The sequence below is a fragment of the Ricinus communis genome, chromosome 10 (genome assembly GCF_019578655.1).
Source record: "Ricinus communis isolate WT05 ecotype wild-type chromosome 10, ASM1957865v1, whole genome shotgun sequence".
Classification (NCBI taxonomy): Eukaryota; Viridiplantae; Streptophyta; class Magnoliopsida; order Malpighiales; family Euphorbiaceae; genus Ricinus; species Ricinus communis.
In genome coordinates, this window is record NC_063265.1 from 12,706,756 (window position 1) to 12,723,443 (window position 16,688).

Genomic DNA, 16,688 nt, shown 5'->3' on the forward strand with positions numbered 1-16,688 from the left:
TTTAATAAAACAGACATGTATCAAGTGATTTTGGATTTTCTGTTTTCAAAAATGTTAAATAGCCTAAGTTTTTTTTTTTGTTTTGCCTTTTTTGGAACCCTTATTACTATTATTTAACTGTGATAATTTTTTATCCAATTTTATTTATACGGGCTTAGGTCAATAGAGCTATTTTGGGCCGAATCAGAGAAATTTTCTCATCAATAAAAATCTCCTTAAGCCCAGAAAGGGGAAACCATCATAAAATATAAGGCCCAGAATCTAAGCCTGAAACAAACCCTAAAACCAAGTTTTTAGCTCTTCTTCTCTCCTAGAGAGAGCGGCACTCTCTTCTTCTGTCTTTCGCATTTGCATCTGTAATCTGCTGATAAGGTAATTTAGCTCCTTCTTTTGTTCCCTCGATCAATAATAGAATGCATCATGAATTTTTTTAATTCTTTTTTTTTCTTGTTTTAGTTGGATTTGTATTTTGTATTGGTGCCTATTACGTTTTTACGTGTTCGGTTCTAGTTTTTTTTTTTTTAAAAAAATTGACTAGTGTGTCTATCCGTTTGGTTTCGTAGTCTGTCAGATTATTTTAGTTTATTTTTATTGTCGATTTTTTCCCACTGTCTTATTTTTTGTGATGCCTTTTTGATTTGAAGTTTTTGTGCTTGTTCCTCTGAGCAGGTCTAAAATTTTGTTGTTGCGATGGCGACATTTGCCAAACCTGAAAATGCTTTGAAGCGAGCTGAAGGTAAGTTATAGTTTTATCTCTTTTTCGTTTGGTATCAATAATCATTTTGATAACTGCAGTTTTAACTGGCGGATTTGCATATAATTACTGTTAAAAGTGCGTTTGGAAAGTCTAAATTTGCAATAATTCCTTTCATTTGAATTTAATTCTTTCAACTTAAGAAACAAGGAGTTTTGAAAGAAAAAAATTGTATTCATGTAAAAGAAAAATGACTTGCTTCTGCCAGATTTCAATTCAATTTAACTCTTGCAAATGATTTACTCTGAACAAGACTTTTAATATAAATTGTATTCCTTTCAGGTAACCGTAGGCTGCATGATTTTTATACTTTCATTGCTTGACATGCAATTTTTCACTCTGATTTGTTTGTATTTTGTGGTTCTAGAATTAATAAATGTAGGGCAGAAGCAAGATGCTTTACAAGCGCTGCATGATCTGATTACTTCAAAGAGATACCGAGCATGGCAGAAGCCATATGAAAAGATCATGTTTAGATATGTAGAGCTTTGTGTTGATATGCGGAGAGGACGATTTGCAAAGGATGGTTTGATTCAATATCGTATAGTATGTCAACAAGTGAATGTAAATTCTTTGGAGGAGGTGATTAAGCATTTCATGCATCTCTCTACTGAGAAAGCTGAACAAGCTCGTAGTCAGTCCCAAGCATTGGAAGAAGCTCTTGATGTTGACGATCTTGAAGCGGATAAGAGGCCAGAAGATTTGATGCTTAGTTATGTCAGTGGAGAGAAAGGAAAGGATAGGTCTGATCGAGAACTTGTTACCCCTTGGTTCAAGTTCTTGTGGGAAACTTATAGAACTGTGCTTGAAATATTACGAAACAATTCAAAGTTGGAGGCATTATATGCGGTAATTCTTGTTTTTAACGAAATTTTTTTGATTTTTAATGCAGTTTTTGCTTGGTTAGACTTTCTGGTAATGATGATTAACGAGTGTGCATGATTATATTCACCATTCTGCCTATCGTACAACTTAGACAATCTTGTCAGACAAGATCACAAGCACAGACTTCTTACTTGAGTTATTATCTGCAGATGACAGCACATCGAGCTTTCCAATTCTGTAAGCAGTACAAGCGGACAACAGAGTTTAGGCGGTTGTGTGAGATCATCAGGAATCATTTAGCAAATCTCAACAAATATAGAGACCAAAGGGATCGGCCTGATCTGTCAGCTCCAGAGAGTTTGCAGCTGTACCTTGATACAAGATTTGAGCAGTTGAAAATTGCCACAGAGCTCGAACTCTGGCAGGTATTTGAATTGTTCTATTCATCTCAACATGGTGGTTAAATGTTCATGTTTTCACTCAAAAAGGAGGTCTATTCTTTTTTGTTAAGGGTTAAAGCTTAATTCATTTCTCACCTAATTGTTTTATTTCTCATATGTTCAGGAAGCTTTTCGGTCCATCGAAGATATTTATGGACTAATGTGCATGGTTAAAAAGTCACCCAAGCCGTCTTTGATGGTGGTGTACTATGCCAAGCTAACCGAGATTTTCTGGATTTCATCAAGTCATCTTTATCATGCGTATGCTTGGTTCAAACTTTTTATCCTTCAGAAAAGCTTCAATAAAAATTTAAGCCAGAAGGATTTACAGTTGATAGCCTCATCTGTTGTGTTGGCTGCACTAGCAGTGCCCCCCTATAAGCGTACGCATGGTGCATCTCATCTGGAACTTGAAAATGAAAAGGAACGCGTCTTGAGGATGGCCAATCTTATTGGGTTCAATCTAGACCCAAAACCTGAGAGTAGAGAAGTGGTAATGTGATTCATCTATTGGATTTACAGAGTAACTTTTTCATGCCTTTTTTTTAATTTCTTTTTTCTTTTGAAAAATAATGCTCATCCTCATAATGTGTTCTGTCTACAGTTGTCAAGGTCAGCCCTCCTTACTGAGCTGGTATGTCTGAATTAATATTTTCTTTTCATAAATCACTCGTTTTCCTGTTCTTGCTTGAAAAGACTTGCTCTTAAATATATCCTTCATGTTTGAGTTTTTTTTTTAAATGAAGACAATTTGTGTTCTAAAGTTGAGAATGGTTTATACTATTCTTGTAATTATTCAAGTTTAGCAAGTGTGCGATGCTATCTTTTCTTTCCAATAGGGGTTGCTCATAAATAATTCCTTTGTTTTTTGGTGTTTTTTTTCTTAATAATTAAAATGTTACAAAATTAGGCATGCTTGATGATGAATGTGCAATTATAATTTCCTTTTCTCCAATTGTACAAATTTTTGCACCAGTCATAAAATGCAAAGAAGTTGGCATAAGAATTGGGTGATTAAAAAGTATTATGCTATTTGTGTTTCATTTCATGTGAAAGGTGTGAATGACGCATTCCTTCTTTGTTTTCTTTTGATTCCCATTTAGGTATCCAAAGGGGTTTTGAGCTGCGCAACGCAGGAAGTGAAAGATCTTTACCATTTTTTGGAGCATGAATTTCTTCCACTGGATCTTGCAGCAAAGATACAGCCGCTATTGACCAAAATTTCTAGATTTGGTGGGAAACTTGCTTCAGCTTCCTCTGTGCCAGAAGCACAATTGTCTCAATATGTTCCTGCTCTTGAAAAGCTTGCTACCTTAAGGTTGCTCCAACAGGTGTGTGATTTCTCCACTTACTAGTGGGATTATTATTTTCTTTTTTAATCATATGTGCTTGTCCATGCTTTTTCAGGTGTCTCAGGTGTATCAAACGATGAAAATCGAAAGTTTGTCTCAGATGATCCCCTTTTTTGATTTTCCTGTTGTGGAGAAGATTTCTGTTGATGCTGTTAAACATGATTTCATAGCGATGAAAATTGACCATGTGAAGAATGTCATATTATTTGGTAATTTGGTATGTTCCATTCCCTATGCTTGTTCTTTTCAATGTTATGTTTTGAAAGAGAAAGGAAATTAAGGGGTGAAAATTGGGGGAGTAAATAACCTCTGTTAGGGTGTGGAGGGAAAAGGAAGATGGGAAGAAAATAAATAAAAAAGTTTACCAATTCTCCAAACTGGATAGAGAATGATTGGAAATTGATTTTATATTTATCAGTAAAAATGAATGTCAAAATTGTACTTGCATATATTCTCATCCTTTTTATTTCATTTTCTTCTCATCCAAACAAAACAAATGGTCTCACCCACCATCTCCTCCTCATTTGTAAACTTACTTTACAAATTTCTTTTCCCCATTTTCTGCTCTCCCAAAGTGTCTAAATCATTTACTTCTCTCTCTCTCACACACACCTTGCTGCATTTCTTCTTTTTGTGGAAATAAGAATCCTGTTTTGTGTCACTTTTATCAAACGATTTTGCCTAGCCTATTTTCTTTGTTTACATGAATTGCTGTGAACTGATATTTGGTACTGTCATTGGGTTGGCTGTTCCAAGGATCTTGAATCGGATGAACTGCGAGATCATCTTGCAAATTTTGCTGTCTCCTTAAATAAGGCAAGGACCATGATATATCCTCCAATAAAGAAATCATCAAAAGTAGGTGATATTTTACCTGGACTAGGGGAGATTGTGGATAAAGAACACAAGAGACTACTTGCTCGGAAATCAATTATTGAAAAGCGGAAGGAAGAACAAGAACGCCAACTTTTGGAATTGGTATGCGAATTTGAATCTAGGCATGCTGTCTGATAATTTATGATCACTTAACCTTATGGGAAAACCTTTTCTTTTTAAGGAACGAGAGGAGGAGTCAAGGAGGCTGCAACAACAGAAGAAAAGAGAAGAGGCAGAGCAGAAAAGGCTTGCTGCTGAGATTGAGCAGAGGAAGAACCAAAGGATCCTCCAGGAAATAGAGCAGCGAGAACTTGAAGAAGCACAGGCTTTGCTCGAGGATGTTGACAAGCGAAGTAAAAGGAAGGGGGGAAAGAAGCCAATCCTGGAAGGAGTGAGTTTAAAATCTAATTTCATGTTGTTTTAAATGCAAGTAGTTAATTGACCTGATTGTAATGCTCGTATGACTATATAGGAGAAAGTGACGAAGCAGACTATAATGGAAAGGGCTTTGAGTGAGCAACTAAGGGAGAGGCAGGAGATGGAAAAGAAGCTACAAAAACTGGCTAAGACAATGGATTATTTGGAAAGGGCTAAGAGAGAAGAGGCAGCTCCATTGATTGAAGCTGCTTTTCAACGACGGTTGGTGGAAGAGAAGGTCCTTCATGAAAGCGAGCAGCAGGTATCTTAAACATTTTTTGTTTTATCTAACTTATTGGTAAAGGGGCATTTATCTTTATGTGTAACTGCTAAGTTTGCTTCTAGCTTGGCTTCGTAAGTACTGGTTCTTATTTGTGTTCTTATAGTTATAATTTACTCCAGGAGTTTCTTTAGATTCTTTTCCATTTAATATGGTACTTGTCATTGATTTTGCAGCTAGAGACTGAACTAAGCAGACAGCGTCATGATGGGGACCTCAGGGAGAAGAATAGACTGTCTAGGATGCTGGACAATAAGGTCAGTCTAATCTTGATTTGTGGCTGTTTTGGGGGCTCGTGATCAGCGGCTTAAAAATAAATCCATATCTTTTGTCCTTTTTCAGATAATTTTCCAGGAAAGAGTGATGAGTCGTCGACAAGCTGAATTTGATCGGCTTAGAGTAGAAAGAGAAGAAAGAATCAACCAGATCATTCAGGCTCGAAAGCAAGAGAGGGAGGCTAAGAGGAAGAAGATTTTCTATGTGAGGTCTGAAGAGGAGAGACTGAGAAAGCTGCATGAAGAGGAGGAAGCTCGCAAACATGAAGGTAATAGTTATTACACAATGTTGTTATACTTTCTGAGGTTTTTCTGAAAACTTGTGCCTCTATTTCAAATTTGATCAGCTTATTGAATCACTTTTTGCCTGGAATTTATCTGTTCCAAAATTCCTCTCATCTGGTCACCCCCCTGTTGGACCCATGCAACTATAGTCTATTTTTTATTTCATTATGCCGAGCCCTTGACAAAACTGTTTTATACTAGCGTCTTTTTTAAATAAGTCTGGGATTCGCGTCATCTCATTGGCAATTTCAAAATGTAGAGGCTGAGAGACGAAGGAAAGAAGAAGCTGAACGCAAGGCAAAGTTGGATGAAATTGCTGAGAAGCAGAGGCAGAGAGAGCGAGAGATAGAAGAGAAGGTAAGGAAAGAAGCTGACTTGAGGAGAGCAACTGATGGGTCTTCTAGGCCTTCTGAGCTTCCTGCTGTGTCCCGACCAGAGCCAGGAGCATCTGCTGCGGCTGCAGCAGCTGCTGCTGCACCAGCCCCTGCAAAATATGTGCCTAAGTTCCTGCGAGAGAGGGGAACCTCAGGCCAGGCTCCTCCAGAAACTGATCGGTGGACTGGTGTAAGTGGCAGGCAGGCGCCTTCAGAACCTGAACGGTGGAACAGTGGTGGTTCCAGGCAGGCAGCAGCTGCAGATGGAGATCGTTGGGCCGGTGCTGGCGCCAAGCAGCCTCCTAGCTCTGATCGCTGGGGCAGTAGTACAAGACCTGATGATCGTAACCCACCTGGTGATAGGTGGCGTGGTGGTGGTGGCTCAAAATCCACTTGGTCGTCCTCTAGGCGATGATTATCTGAGTTATTAGATGTGGGAATTTTGGATACATCTGGCACCAACTGCAGATGGTATTTGGTGAATCAAGTTGAAATATCTCCAGGAAGCCGAAGGAATAATATTTTTTAAAAAGAATTTTGAGACCTGCAGCTGAGAATGGTTTCCTTTTCTTTTTCCTCTGCCATGATAAAAAGCTTGAGCATTTTTCAATATAAGTTGTAACTCTAAAGACTTCTTGAAGAGCTGTTTGTTCCTTTTGACTTGAGAGTTATGTTTTCTTTGGTTACATTTGGACCATTGTAAGACGAATCCTATGCAGCTTGGATTTTAAGGTTCTGAGGCAATGTTTTCCCTGAGCACCCTGTAGTATATTCCTATGTATTTACTGATGCGAAATTTAAATTTTTATTTATTTTAACACTTAATGTTTGGATTTAATAAAGATATTATTTTTATAATTTATAAAATATTTTTAATTCTTAATTTAATCTAATAGGTATTTGAACACTATCCTCTATTACTGTTTAAACATTTATGTGTAATATATGTAATGTATTAAACGAAATCATATGTGAGAATGAAAATATAAGTGGAGGGTCGAAAGAAAGGTTCATGAAAGTAATGCAAAAACTGTAATTGATACAGCTTTCGGGCTCTTTTGGAACCTCCTTACAAAATGTAATTGGGTAACCCATAAGTTGACCAGGAAGGTGTCTCATCTTTGACAAGAAAAAATAAACCTAAATTGATTAAGTTAGATGTTTAAATATACATTTAGCCTTTATTATTCAATGGATTTTGGCCAATTTCAAGTATTATTTTGCATTGTTTAAACTGCAAAATAACATTAATTTGATAAAAAAAGAATCAAACCTAAAGATGTACTAATTCGATTATCAAAAAGAATTTTATAATTATGACATAGCCTCAGAGACCCATATGTATTTCAACCTTATCTCAGACGAAAATTTTATAGTTTTCTCAGATTCCAACCTTGTTTTCTCTTTTGGATGCTGATATTTTCCAATCTTGTATGGGAGATTGCTTGAAGGAGTAAGAGAGATCACCAATTGACTCGATGTATTGCTGTTATTACAGCTGTAAACAGTTTCTTGGATACTACCGCAGGAATTTTGATGTCCGCTATGAGGTCTGAAGAGACGGGTACCTAATTTTAAATAGATGTCCTCTTCTTCTTTTTAATAATAGAAAATGCAATTGGTTTAATTCTTTTTTCTCTTTTTTATGTATTTGATGATGCATTGGCAATTTTGTCTGTGCAGTACCATGTTATGGAAACCATCTTTTTCACAAACCACCATAGATTCAAGGTTTCAGGTATATTAATACTGCACTGTTTCTAATGTTCGGGTGCTTTTTCACTTGTTTCTGTTTGGTGTTGGTACAAGAGAGTATGATCTAGTGTTATTAGATATTAAGTATTTCTCCAGTGCTCATTCAGATAGATGGACGGTTGATTACTGATTTCTGATTTCTGATTACTGTTAGTTAGGTTAGGTTGGATGTTGGTGCATATATATTAGACTTACAATATCAACTAGCTGTTGTCATCCATGATGACACAAGTCAAAAACATGTAGTCTCCCTTTTGAGCCTTGAAAAGAAATATTCTTTTTCTCTAAAGCTTGTATATTTAATTTGGCTCAGCTTAAAGTATTTAAATCACCAAAGCAATTATAGGACGACAATTGATATACATCACCTTCTTATTCTGTAATTGTACTATTAATGTTTAGTTCCAACTTTTTCCTGTTTGTCCTAGCCTCTTTTGATCAACACAAGATGTACTTTAATCATTTAATACACACCACTTAAGGTAAATGGGAGAGCCTCCAAATGCAATTGGCCCCCCTAACTTTTTATATAAGGAAAGTGGGTGTCAGTTTAGCCACTTGAAATCTTATGTGCTTGTCTGTTTGAAACCTATTGATTTAAAGAATACATTGGTAATGAGATGAAAGTAAGTTCTTCGATTATGGAAACAATTATGGCACCTGTCATTTTACTTTCGTAGTTTTTGATCCATGTTAACTGGAACCTTCAGCTCCTTTTTTCTTTTTTAGAACTAAAAATTTTATTGGCCCTCTATTCCTTTTGATTATTAAGTTATCAGCTCTTGTAAATAAATAGATAATTATTTGCAGTTGACTTTAAACCGTTTTTGCTGACTAAATTGGCACATTTAAATTATTGAAATCTAAATAACTTGACCAAATTCATTGCTGGTGATTGAAAGGCACAAGAAGCAATTTGAGATTCACAATTAAACACTGCTAGTTTGGCTAATCAGCTTCATAGTTCATGCAGTCTTAGTAAAGGGGTACTATAGAGCATCTCACATACTGACATGTTTCTGGTTAGATATTGGATGGTAATGCACTTATCGGGGAAATCCCACTTCGAAATTCAGTTCATCATACCCCTCTATATTTTAACTTAATATAAGTGCCATTGGTCCACCTCCCAAGTACTTGAACTGAGTTTTTGTATAAAGAGGGTATCCTGCTCTTAACATTCTTGCTTCGTAGAGTCTTTCTTATCTTTCTTCTATTTGTTAGAAACCAAAGTGCAAAATGCTTCTAATCTTTCTTATATTGTGTTCAGCAACCCAAGTGTCAGCCCTTAATGCTTGCCCTAAATGTGGGAGTATGGAAGTCCCATATCCACTAAGCACAGGTGATACTTGTGGGGATCCTAGGTATAGAATTTACTGTAAAAATGATGCCCTAGAATTCCTGTCATCTACAGGGTTTTACTATAAGATCCTCAGCATTAATCCTAGTACTAATAAGCTTGTTATAGGCAGTCCTATAATGCAGAAAAATGCATGTTATTCTTCAGACCTTGCTTTAGGTGGCCTAATGCTTGATGAGAATTTGCCTTTTAATATATCTACTCACAACACTGTCATGTTATTTAACTGTTCTATGGATATTCTCAAATCGCCATTGAATTGCTCATCGACCAGCTTTTGCAGACAGTTTGAGGAAGGAGATGAAGGTGGAAATGGATGCAAAGGTACCCTTTGTTGTCATTTCTTGAAAGACTCAGCAATGACATCACATAGGATTAGGGTCAGAGTTGGAGGGTGCACAGCTTATACTTCAGTTGTGGATCTGAAGCCTGCGGAACCAATTGATGCATGGAAATATGGCATTGAGCTCCAGTGGCTTCCTCCAAACTGAACTTTCAGCAGGTCATTATGACTTCAGTCAAGACACAATAACCATCAGCAGAAAGTAGGGCAGACTTGGTGGTATCTTCATTAATTGCCTTTGAAGAATGTGGGTATATGTTATTGTTTTCTTTTTCCTTTTTCCTTTTTTTCCAACTCGTAAACTGGCAGCCCTGCAAATGACTCTTAGTACTACCGAGTCAAATCTCACTTATTCCTGTTGTTTGTCCCTTGAACCAACCATTTATGTCCATATTTGCTGCCCTTTAAGTTGCTTTTATGAGTGTTTGTTGCTGTTTAATCAGAGAATACATTTTCTCTTCCTATCTTATTGTCATGACCTCTATGGCTCTATAGACATAACGGTTTTTATCTTTTCAAAAATAGAATGCTCCAGTAAGTGCTGTCAAATGCCAAAAGAGGGAGCCAATACTTAAAAATCACTGATAGTGTTAGATTAGCATAATTGGGTGTCTCATGTGTTTGCTGATAAGTGTAAAAGTTGTACACCTTTTTTCCCTGAAGAAACTAAGAGGGTAGATGCTACCTCTTTTACATTTTATAAACCATATATCATACCATGCCACCTCTTTTTGCCCTCTGCCAATCACCTATGGAAAGGAGTAAAACAGGGTCTGAAAAATAAACAAGTTAATTAAATATAAACCTCCTAGAAGTTGGAGACAAGATTGTAAATTAAAGCAAAATGTTTAGTACTCGAAGTTGGGGTATATAATATATGGATGGGCATTATACTTTTTAAGTCCACACCAGAAAAGAGGAATGTTCATGCTAGTCTATGTATTTGCTTCACAAAGAGTGTAACAATCTTCTGTTTTTTGTAACCGCAGAGAAGTATATCAGCATGAGGTAACTAAACAGATAAAAGGATTGGGAGAAGATAGAAAGGCAAGGCCATGTTTACTTGTAGACAATCTTTTCTATTTTCATTTTCATATATAATTTGTAAACATATTTATTTTATAAAAAAATTTATTTTCTATTTAGATAATATTTTTAATATAAAAAGTAGACTTCAAATAGATGACATAAAAATTTACTATTTTTATTTTAAAATAATTGATTTATATAAAGAAAGATATAAAAAATATGTTAAATTTATTTCCAATTTTTTTTTTTAGAATTTAGTTATAATTCTAAAAATATAAAAAAATATTTGTTTTAAGAAAAAAATAGCAAAAGTAAATATAAAATTATATTTTCTGTTTTTTATTATTTGAATGTTTTTTAAAAAAATTGATATAATTTTCTATAGAAAAAACCACGGAAGAGTGTGGTAATGACCAATAGAAAATTCTAATTCATTTTCAATAATAATTCTAATTCTTGTTATGGCATTACAAATTGACAAGTGTAGGCAAGTTATGGCTTCACACGAATTGACTACCCCGTTTAGGATTTTAATTGGGTGTTAAAAAAATTGAATTGAATTTTTTTATTTATTTATAGATCTTGTTAGAATTATTATTAGATGTTGGAGAAAACTCTTTTATAATTTTATTTTTTTAATCTAATAGTTTAGTTTTTTTTTTTTTTTTTACAAACCACTTTATAGAAAAAATATAAACAATCTATTGAGATTGTCTTTTTAATTGATTATAAAAAAAAAAATATGTAATATTACATGCTTTTATCCACAAGCATAATCTTCAAAACTAATATATAAATATGTATTTGATCCACTGAATCTCATACGGAGCTTACTTTCTGAAAGCAATTTATGAAACTATAAAGGAAGAAAAAGCGAGAAAAGTTTAAAAAGCACTTTAGCTACCAAATGGGCACTTGAACTTTTGGCAATTGGCAGTAATAACAGAATCTATAGTAATGTGAGCGCAGCACCAGCATAACAGAGAAGAAAATTGGGCTTGATTATTCTTCTAGTTACTGGATGGCCCCTAAAGGTCACACTAATTCAGAAATGAGAAGCAAGTCTGCAGCTGTAAGACAGTATCAAAACATAGATAATACCAATTCTTAATATATTGTTGTTGTTTCTTCCCCTAATACATTTGTATATGGAAGTAAATAATAAGTAAAAATGCACAAGATAACAACTTTGCACTTGAACACAACGAAGAAGCTGCTGCTGTGATGGACACATCACAATGCCACCTTTTTTACTTACAACTTCAAGCTGTTAGCGACCATACTATCACAAACGTATCTATCGGATAGCATCTCTGTCCTTTGTCAGTTTAACAAAAAGCTTGGAGAAAAAAACCCCAGAATCAACACAACCAATTGTAGAAACAAAACACCTACGCGCTATATCTCTACCTCATTTCTTATACATCTATTACAATCATTACTAGAAGGTAAAAAAACCAAGCATGATCACACTTCCAGCAAAAAAATTTTGAAAAATATTTACTCTGTTACCAGATAATTTGCTATGCAATGACTGTGGGTCTGCTAGGCCTTTTCCCTTCCATGGCATCTTTCTTCTTTCGACAGTTAGGGCAGAGGAAGGGGCCTTCCCATGGCTTTGATCCAGGTGAGAAAAAAGATGCTGAGTTTACTGATAAACTATCAGTAGGGGTTTGATCTACTTGGCATACAGCACATCTGTACAACCCAGAATTTGTATTTGAAGGAAAATCTTTACCCAACCTGCATTTCCAACACACAAGTTTGAGAGGCATTACAGACCATTTAGATTTTGGACCTAATGGGCTTTGTTAGAAGTAAATGTCAAAAAGTTATGAGAGAGCACTGGCATAAAAAATGATAGAGGGAGTACTACAGGACCTAGACATTTACAAACACCCAATTAAAAAGAGCTTCCACATTTAAGCCTCCTAATACCTACCAGTAAAAGACAGATCATCCGAAAATATGTACAGTAAAATAAGACAGGTCTCATTCAGAAAAGAGTTGTGAGTTTTTTATCATTTGGTTTTATGCTTATTTCTCACACAACCTTTTACAAAAGTAAAACTCAGGGCAGCTAAATTTTAATAAGGAATTCGCAAATCAACAAACCTTTCCGCAAGCATAGCAGAACCCTCTTCAAACAATTCCTCCACCACTCCTACAGCAGAAAGTTTATTTGTTGTTTTGTTCAAAGAATTAAGAGGTTTCTTTCCAAAAAGTGAAGTAAGCATGCTTTGCTTCTTCCTTGGGATAGGAGGTAATACGGGAACATCCGATGGGATTATATCAACAACAAGGCATGTTGTATCATCTTTCAGGCCCCTTGACCTTAAAGCCTCCTAAAGAGTAGAACAAAAAAATACAATTAAGACAAAGCCAAGTATCAGAAAAACACCATTGATAACTTTAACAGAACTTCACCTTAACAACCAACTTGGCAGCAAGCTCTGCAGGTAAACCCCGACAAGACTTTGCAGCCATATCAGAAGATAAAGCATCCCAAATACCATCAGAAGCAATAATGAGTCTTCCCCCTGCATTTGATAGCTAATAACCAAGAAAAAAAAAAAAAAGAAAAAGATCATAAGTTTCATGAATAGTAAAAGAGAAGGGACAAACCATCACCAGAGAGAGAAAATGAACTCACCTTTACTTGCTTTACATGTGGTATTGGGACAATGAATTCACCGACATCTGTATCTCCAATTGACCTAGAAAGACATAATCCACCCGGCCAGCAGCGCAAGGGACCAACCTATAATACCAAACAGAATTTGAACCAATATGAACAAACTGGGGGAATGTGGGAGTTAGGTAATAAAAACTCCTACTGCAACACGTTGCAAATATGATTTGTCCAATACCTCATTCCCCCCAAAAACATTAAGCCTTCCTACTTCACCCCCACTTGCAGTTACACGCTCCCTTTCTTCTGCATTTTCTTCGAGCCGGTGATCAACTGTCAATAGGGAAACTACACCCCCTTGGGTGTCCAATATACATCGTGAATCCCCCACAGAGGCAACAGTCACAGTCCACCCATCTATCACAACAAATGTCACAGTTGTGCCAGAGGTTTCCCCTGCCATTTATATCCAACTTAAGGATAAGCTGACGATGCAGATGCCAAAAAGAAAGGTGAAGGAAAGATAAGCAGCAAAATGGTACATACGTTTCTGCTGAAACTCTATGTCAGTTTTCACAAAACCTGCAACTAGTGCTCGAGGAAGCGCTTGAAGCCACTCTTCCCGACTACTTTCCTGGGGAATCGCACTCAAAACATTGTCCAGCAAGTTCTCCTTTGCGAAGATAGCAGCTGATATACCATTATGCCCATCAAAAATCTGTCAACAACACCAACACGATGAATTTCTGTACAACACAAAATCAAACAAATGTTAATCCTACGTGTTCTAAGGTTACAGAGTGCATGCATAATTCTCCACTTCATGACCAGGAAAAAGGTTGAACAACAAAATAATTTAAATAAAATATTTGATCGCAGACCTATAACTGTTTGGGATCAGGACTGTTTTCTTATATGGTGGAAGAGGAGGATTATAAACATGTAATTATGTAACTTTCCTGTAGGAAGCTATGCATGTCACCTGTTAAAATGTAATATTCTAAATTTTCTCAATCAGCCAAGCAAAGTCCAATCTCCTCTTATATGTGCTAGTGAGTAGCATGCATAAAGGGAAACAAAAAGTACCGCAAACACAGAAAATGATGTTGACGCGTCCCCAGGAATCCTCTGGCAGTCAGGTTTAATCAGAAAGTAATCCTCTCCTTTCTTAGCCAAAGCAGCTTGTCCATACTTCACGAATGGTTTCTCAACCTTCTCATTCCTAAGCTCACGACCAATCAAGGTCCCAAGTGGAATGAGAGGAGTTTTCATCCTCGAAACTTCAGCCTGGCTCATGGCAGTTTAGGTGTCAACATTTCCACAACCCCAGTGCCAAAACCCTATCCATTCTCATTAACAAAATTAACAAATTTTCACCTTCATATCCTAAAAGCAAATAACCATCTACATTTCAATCTAAGTGCAAAAACAATACGTAATTAACTAATAACCTATGTAGAAAGTGTACATAAGAAAAATACCAACTTTCAGGTGAAAATTAATATTTCCTGAGAATTTCTAACCATAATATAAGAATCAATCAGAACCTTAGCACATAATATCTTATATTTTACTAGAGAAATCACAAAAAAGAATATCTCAACTTTTTTTTTGTATAGATTCTCAAAAAACAATTTACAATAACATACTTTATCAGCCGCCAAACTGAAAAACTAGAACAGCTAGCTTATGCTAGTCTATCTCCAAAATTGAAACTCATAATGCCAATGCAATTCAGAATGTCAATTTAGAACAATCACCCATAATCTCACCATATTATATAGTTTTTCCCTAATCAATTCATTACAAAAAAATCTTAATCCAAATTATAGAAAGATTGTACTTAGAAAAATAAAAGAAACCCTAATCAATAAGAACATGCCCAGTAAAGTTCATTCAAGAATTACACAAATCTCAACTGAAGAATAGAAACTGGATCTCAAAGTTTTGTTTTTTACACAACCAAATCCCTAAAAAAGAAGATAGGCTAACTAAAGCTAAAAATGGCATTGAGAAACTGAACAAAGAGAATCCCAGATAATAAAACTCACAGTTGAAACATGAAGAGGCCTTAACAGATCCAGCATTGACAAAAAAAAAAAAGGTGATCTTTAAAGTGGCTTCATTTGTAGTGATAACAGAACAAGATTTAGATTAAGGAACTGAGAGATATAAAGAACAAAACAGAAAAAGCGCTTAAGAGAGGAGAGAAAGGGCTTTTTTGGGTTTAGTTGGGTTAGGATTAGAAAGAGAAAGCGAGTAACAGCGGATTTGATTGGATTGGATTAGAGGGAGAAATCTAGAAAAAGAAAATAAGAATATTGAGACGCGGGTTTTTGTTTTGGTTGAAGTGGGAGCTGATTTTTCAGAAAATGAAATTTATGGTAATGACATTTATGTCCTAATCTTTGATGATGTAGAGGAAATAAATATTTGCCTCATTTTGGATTTTTCTTTCAAATTTACCTTTTTGTCCTTTTTTACTTTCTTCTAGAGAACCTATTTTACTATTTTAAAAATGTTGTTGAAATATTCAAATATTAATATTTTCATAATCAAGTTGGATTCAATTTGAAATTAATAAAATCAAAATTTATTTAAACAGATTTATAAATTATAATTATTTTATTTTTATTAGGTCCAACAAAATATAAATGTATTCATAAGTTTGATAACTAATATCAAACTAGACTATTCTTGAGCTAAAAAATAAAATTTTAAAGTTAATTAAGTTGATTCTAAACATGATCTATTATACAGAGAGAAAGAAAGTTATAAATGGTATCATTTTTAATTTTATAATAGCTTCACTAAATAATTATATAAAGCACCATTTGGCTCTTAATAAAGACAACCAAAATAGTATATTTTACTTATATAATATGATTCAAATGAATAAAATTCTAAATAATAAATGAATTAATGGAAGTTAAGTATTGTCATAAAATAATTATAGAAAAACAATTATTGTTTCTTTGTGATGGAATGCTCAAAATCTTTTACAAAAAGAAAAATGGAGAGATGAATGCAATATAGAAACAATTAGATAAGGAGAAAATGGGGGATATGGACTTGTGCTGTGAACTTGTTAAGAAATAAATAATTTAGATAATATGTCTAAATGGGTCATTTTCAAGGGATGTTGACTTTAATAAAATCATATTTATGAATCATACAATAAAAATTGCTGTCTGTTTGCTGGCAAAAACTAAGTGGTAGGTTTGATTACGCAAATTGCTCAATTAGGTAAGTTGATTGCATAATCTAAAAAAAGAAAAAGAAAAGAGAAAAACAAATTATATATTATCTGAAAAGAAAAAGAAAATGAAAGGATATAATTGTAAATGGGAAGGGAGCAATGAGAAACTGGAAGGATTATGAATGAATCCAAAATAAATAATAAAAAAGAGGGATGCAACTGGCAAGGCCAACATCAACGTTTTTAATTGGGTGATTGCTTACGTGGCCATGTGTTAGTTGGCCCCACCTCTTTTCTAAAGGGTTTAGCCACTCATTTGATTGGGGTCCAGAACACCCCCAGCTGGAATAAGGTTTACACGTATTGTATTCTATAGTATTCCCTGCTGGGTTAGTAGGAAAAAGGAATCTCTTTATCTTTTATCAAATCAATTATCTTATTTTCTTTTTAAAAAAAAATATCTACGAATTTAAAATTTTAATTTTTTGACCA

At 34.9% G+C, this 16,688-nt stretch overlaps 3 protein-coding genes across 5 annotated transcripts; 2 read left to right on the forward strand and 1 right to left on the reverse strand.

Moving 5' to 3' along the window:
* The first annotated feature begins 112 nt into the window (after positions 1-112).
* On the forward strand, positions 113-6,634 carry LOC8287131 (eukaryotic translation initiation factor 3 subunit A). Its single transcript, XM_002512429.3, has 14 exons — positions 113-372; positions 670-736; positions 1,122-1,603; positions 1,789-2,004; positions 2,144-2,512; positions 2,624-2,653; positions 3,123-3,350; positions 3,427-3,588; positions 4,128-4,349; positions 4,429-4,638; positions 4,720-4,926; positions 5,121-5,201; positions 5,287-5,488; positions 5,764-6,634. The coding sequence occupies exons 2-14, from the start codon at positions 691-693 to the stop codon at positions 6,291-6,293; spliced, it is 2,985 nt and encodes a 994-aa protein (XP_002512475.2). The 5' UTR covers positions 113-372; positions 670-690; the 3' UTR covers positions 6,294-6,634.
* Positions 6,635-6,994: 360 nt separating this feature from the next.
* On the forward strand, positions 6,995-9,805 carry LOC8287132 (wall-associated receptor kinase-like 20). Its single transcript, XM_015714937.3, has 3 exons — positions 6,995-7,428; positions 7,562-7,616; positions 9,281-9,805. Exons 1-3 carry the CDS (start codon positions 7,415-7,417, stop codon positions 9,482-9,484), a joined length of 273 nt encoding a protein of 90 aa, XP_015570423.1. The 5' UTR covers positions 6,995-7,414; the 3' UTR covers positions 9,485-9,805.
* A 1,651-nt stretch (positions 9,806-11,456) lies between these two features.
* Positions 11,457-15,356, reverse strand: LOC8287133 (probable protein phosphatase 2C 5). Of its 3 annotated transcripts, none has more exons than XM_002512431.4 (8): positions 15,049-15,356; positions 14,084-14,284; positions 13,544-13,715; positions 13,236-13,453; positions 13,019-13,126; positions 12,793-12,918; positions 12,481-12,710; positions 11,457-12,108 (listed from the first exon to the last, which is right to left on the reverse strand). In XM_002512431.4, the coding sequence occupies exons 1-8, from the start codon at positions 15,082-15,084 to the stop codon at positions 11,889-11,891; spliced, it is 1,311 nt and encodes a 436-aa protein (XP_002512477.1). In that variant the 5' UTR covers positions 15,085-15,356; the 3' UTR covers positions 11,457-11,888. The 3 variants fall into 3 exon arrangements, with proteins under 3 accessions (XP_002512477.1, XP_048225607.1, XP_015570644.1); XM_048369650.1 differs by having other exon boundaries at positions 14,084-14,383; XM_015715158.3 differs by having other exon boundaries at positions 14,084-14,337; positions 15,049-15,355.
* Positions 15,357-16,688: the final 1,332 nt, after the last annotated feature.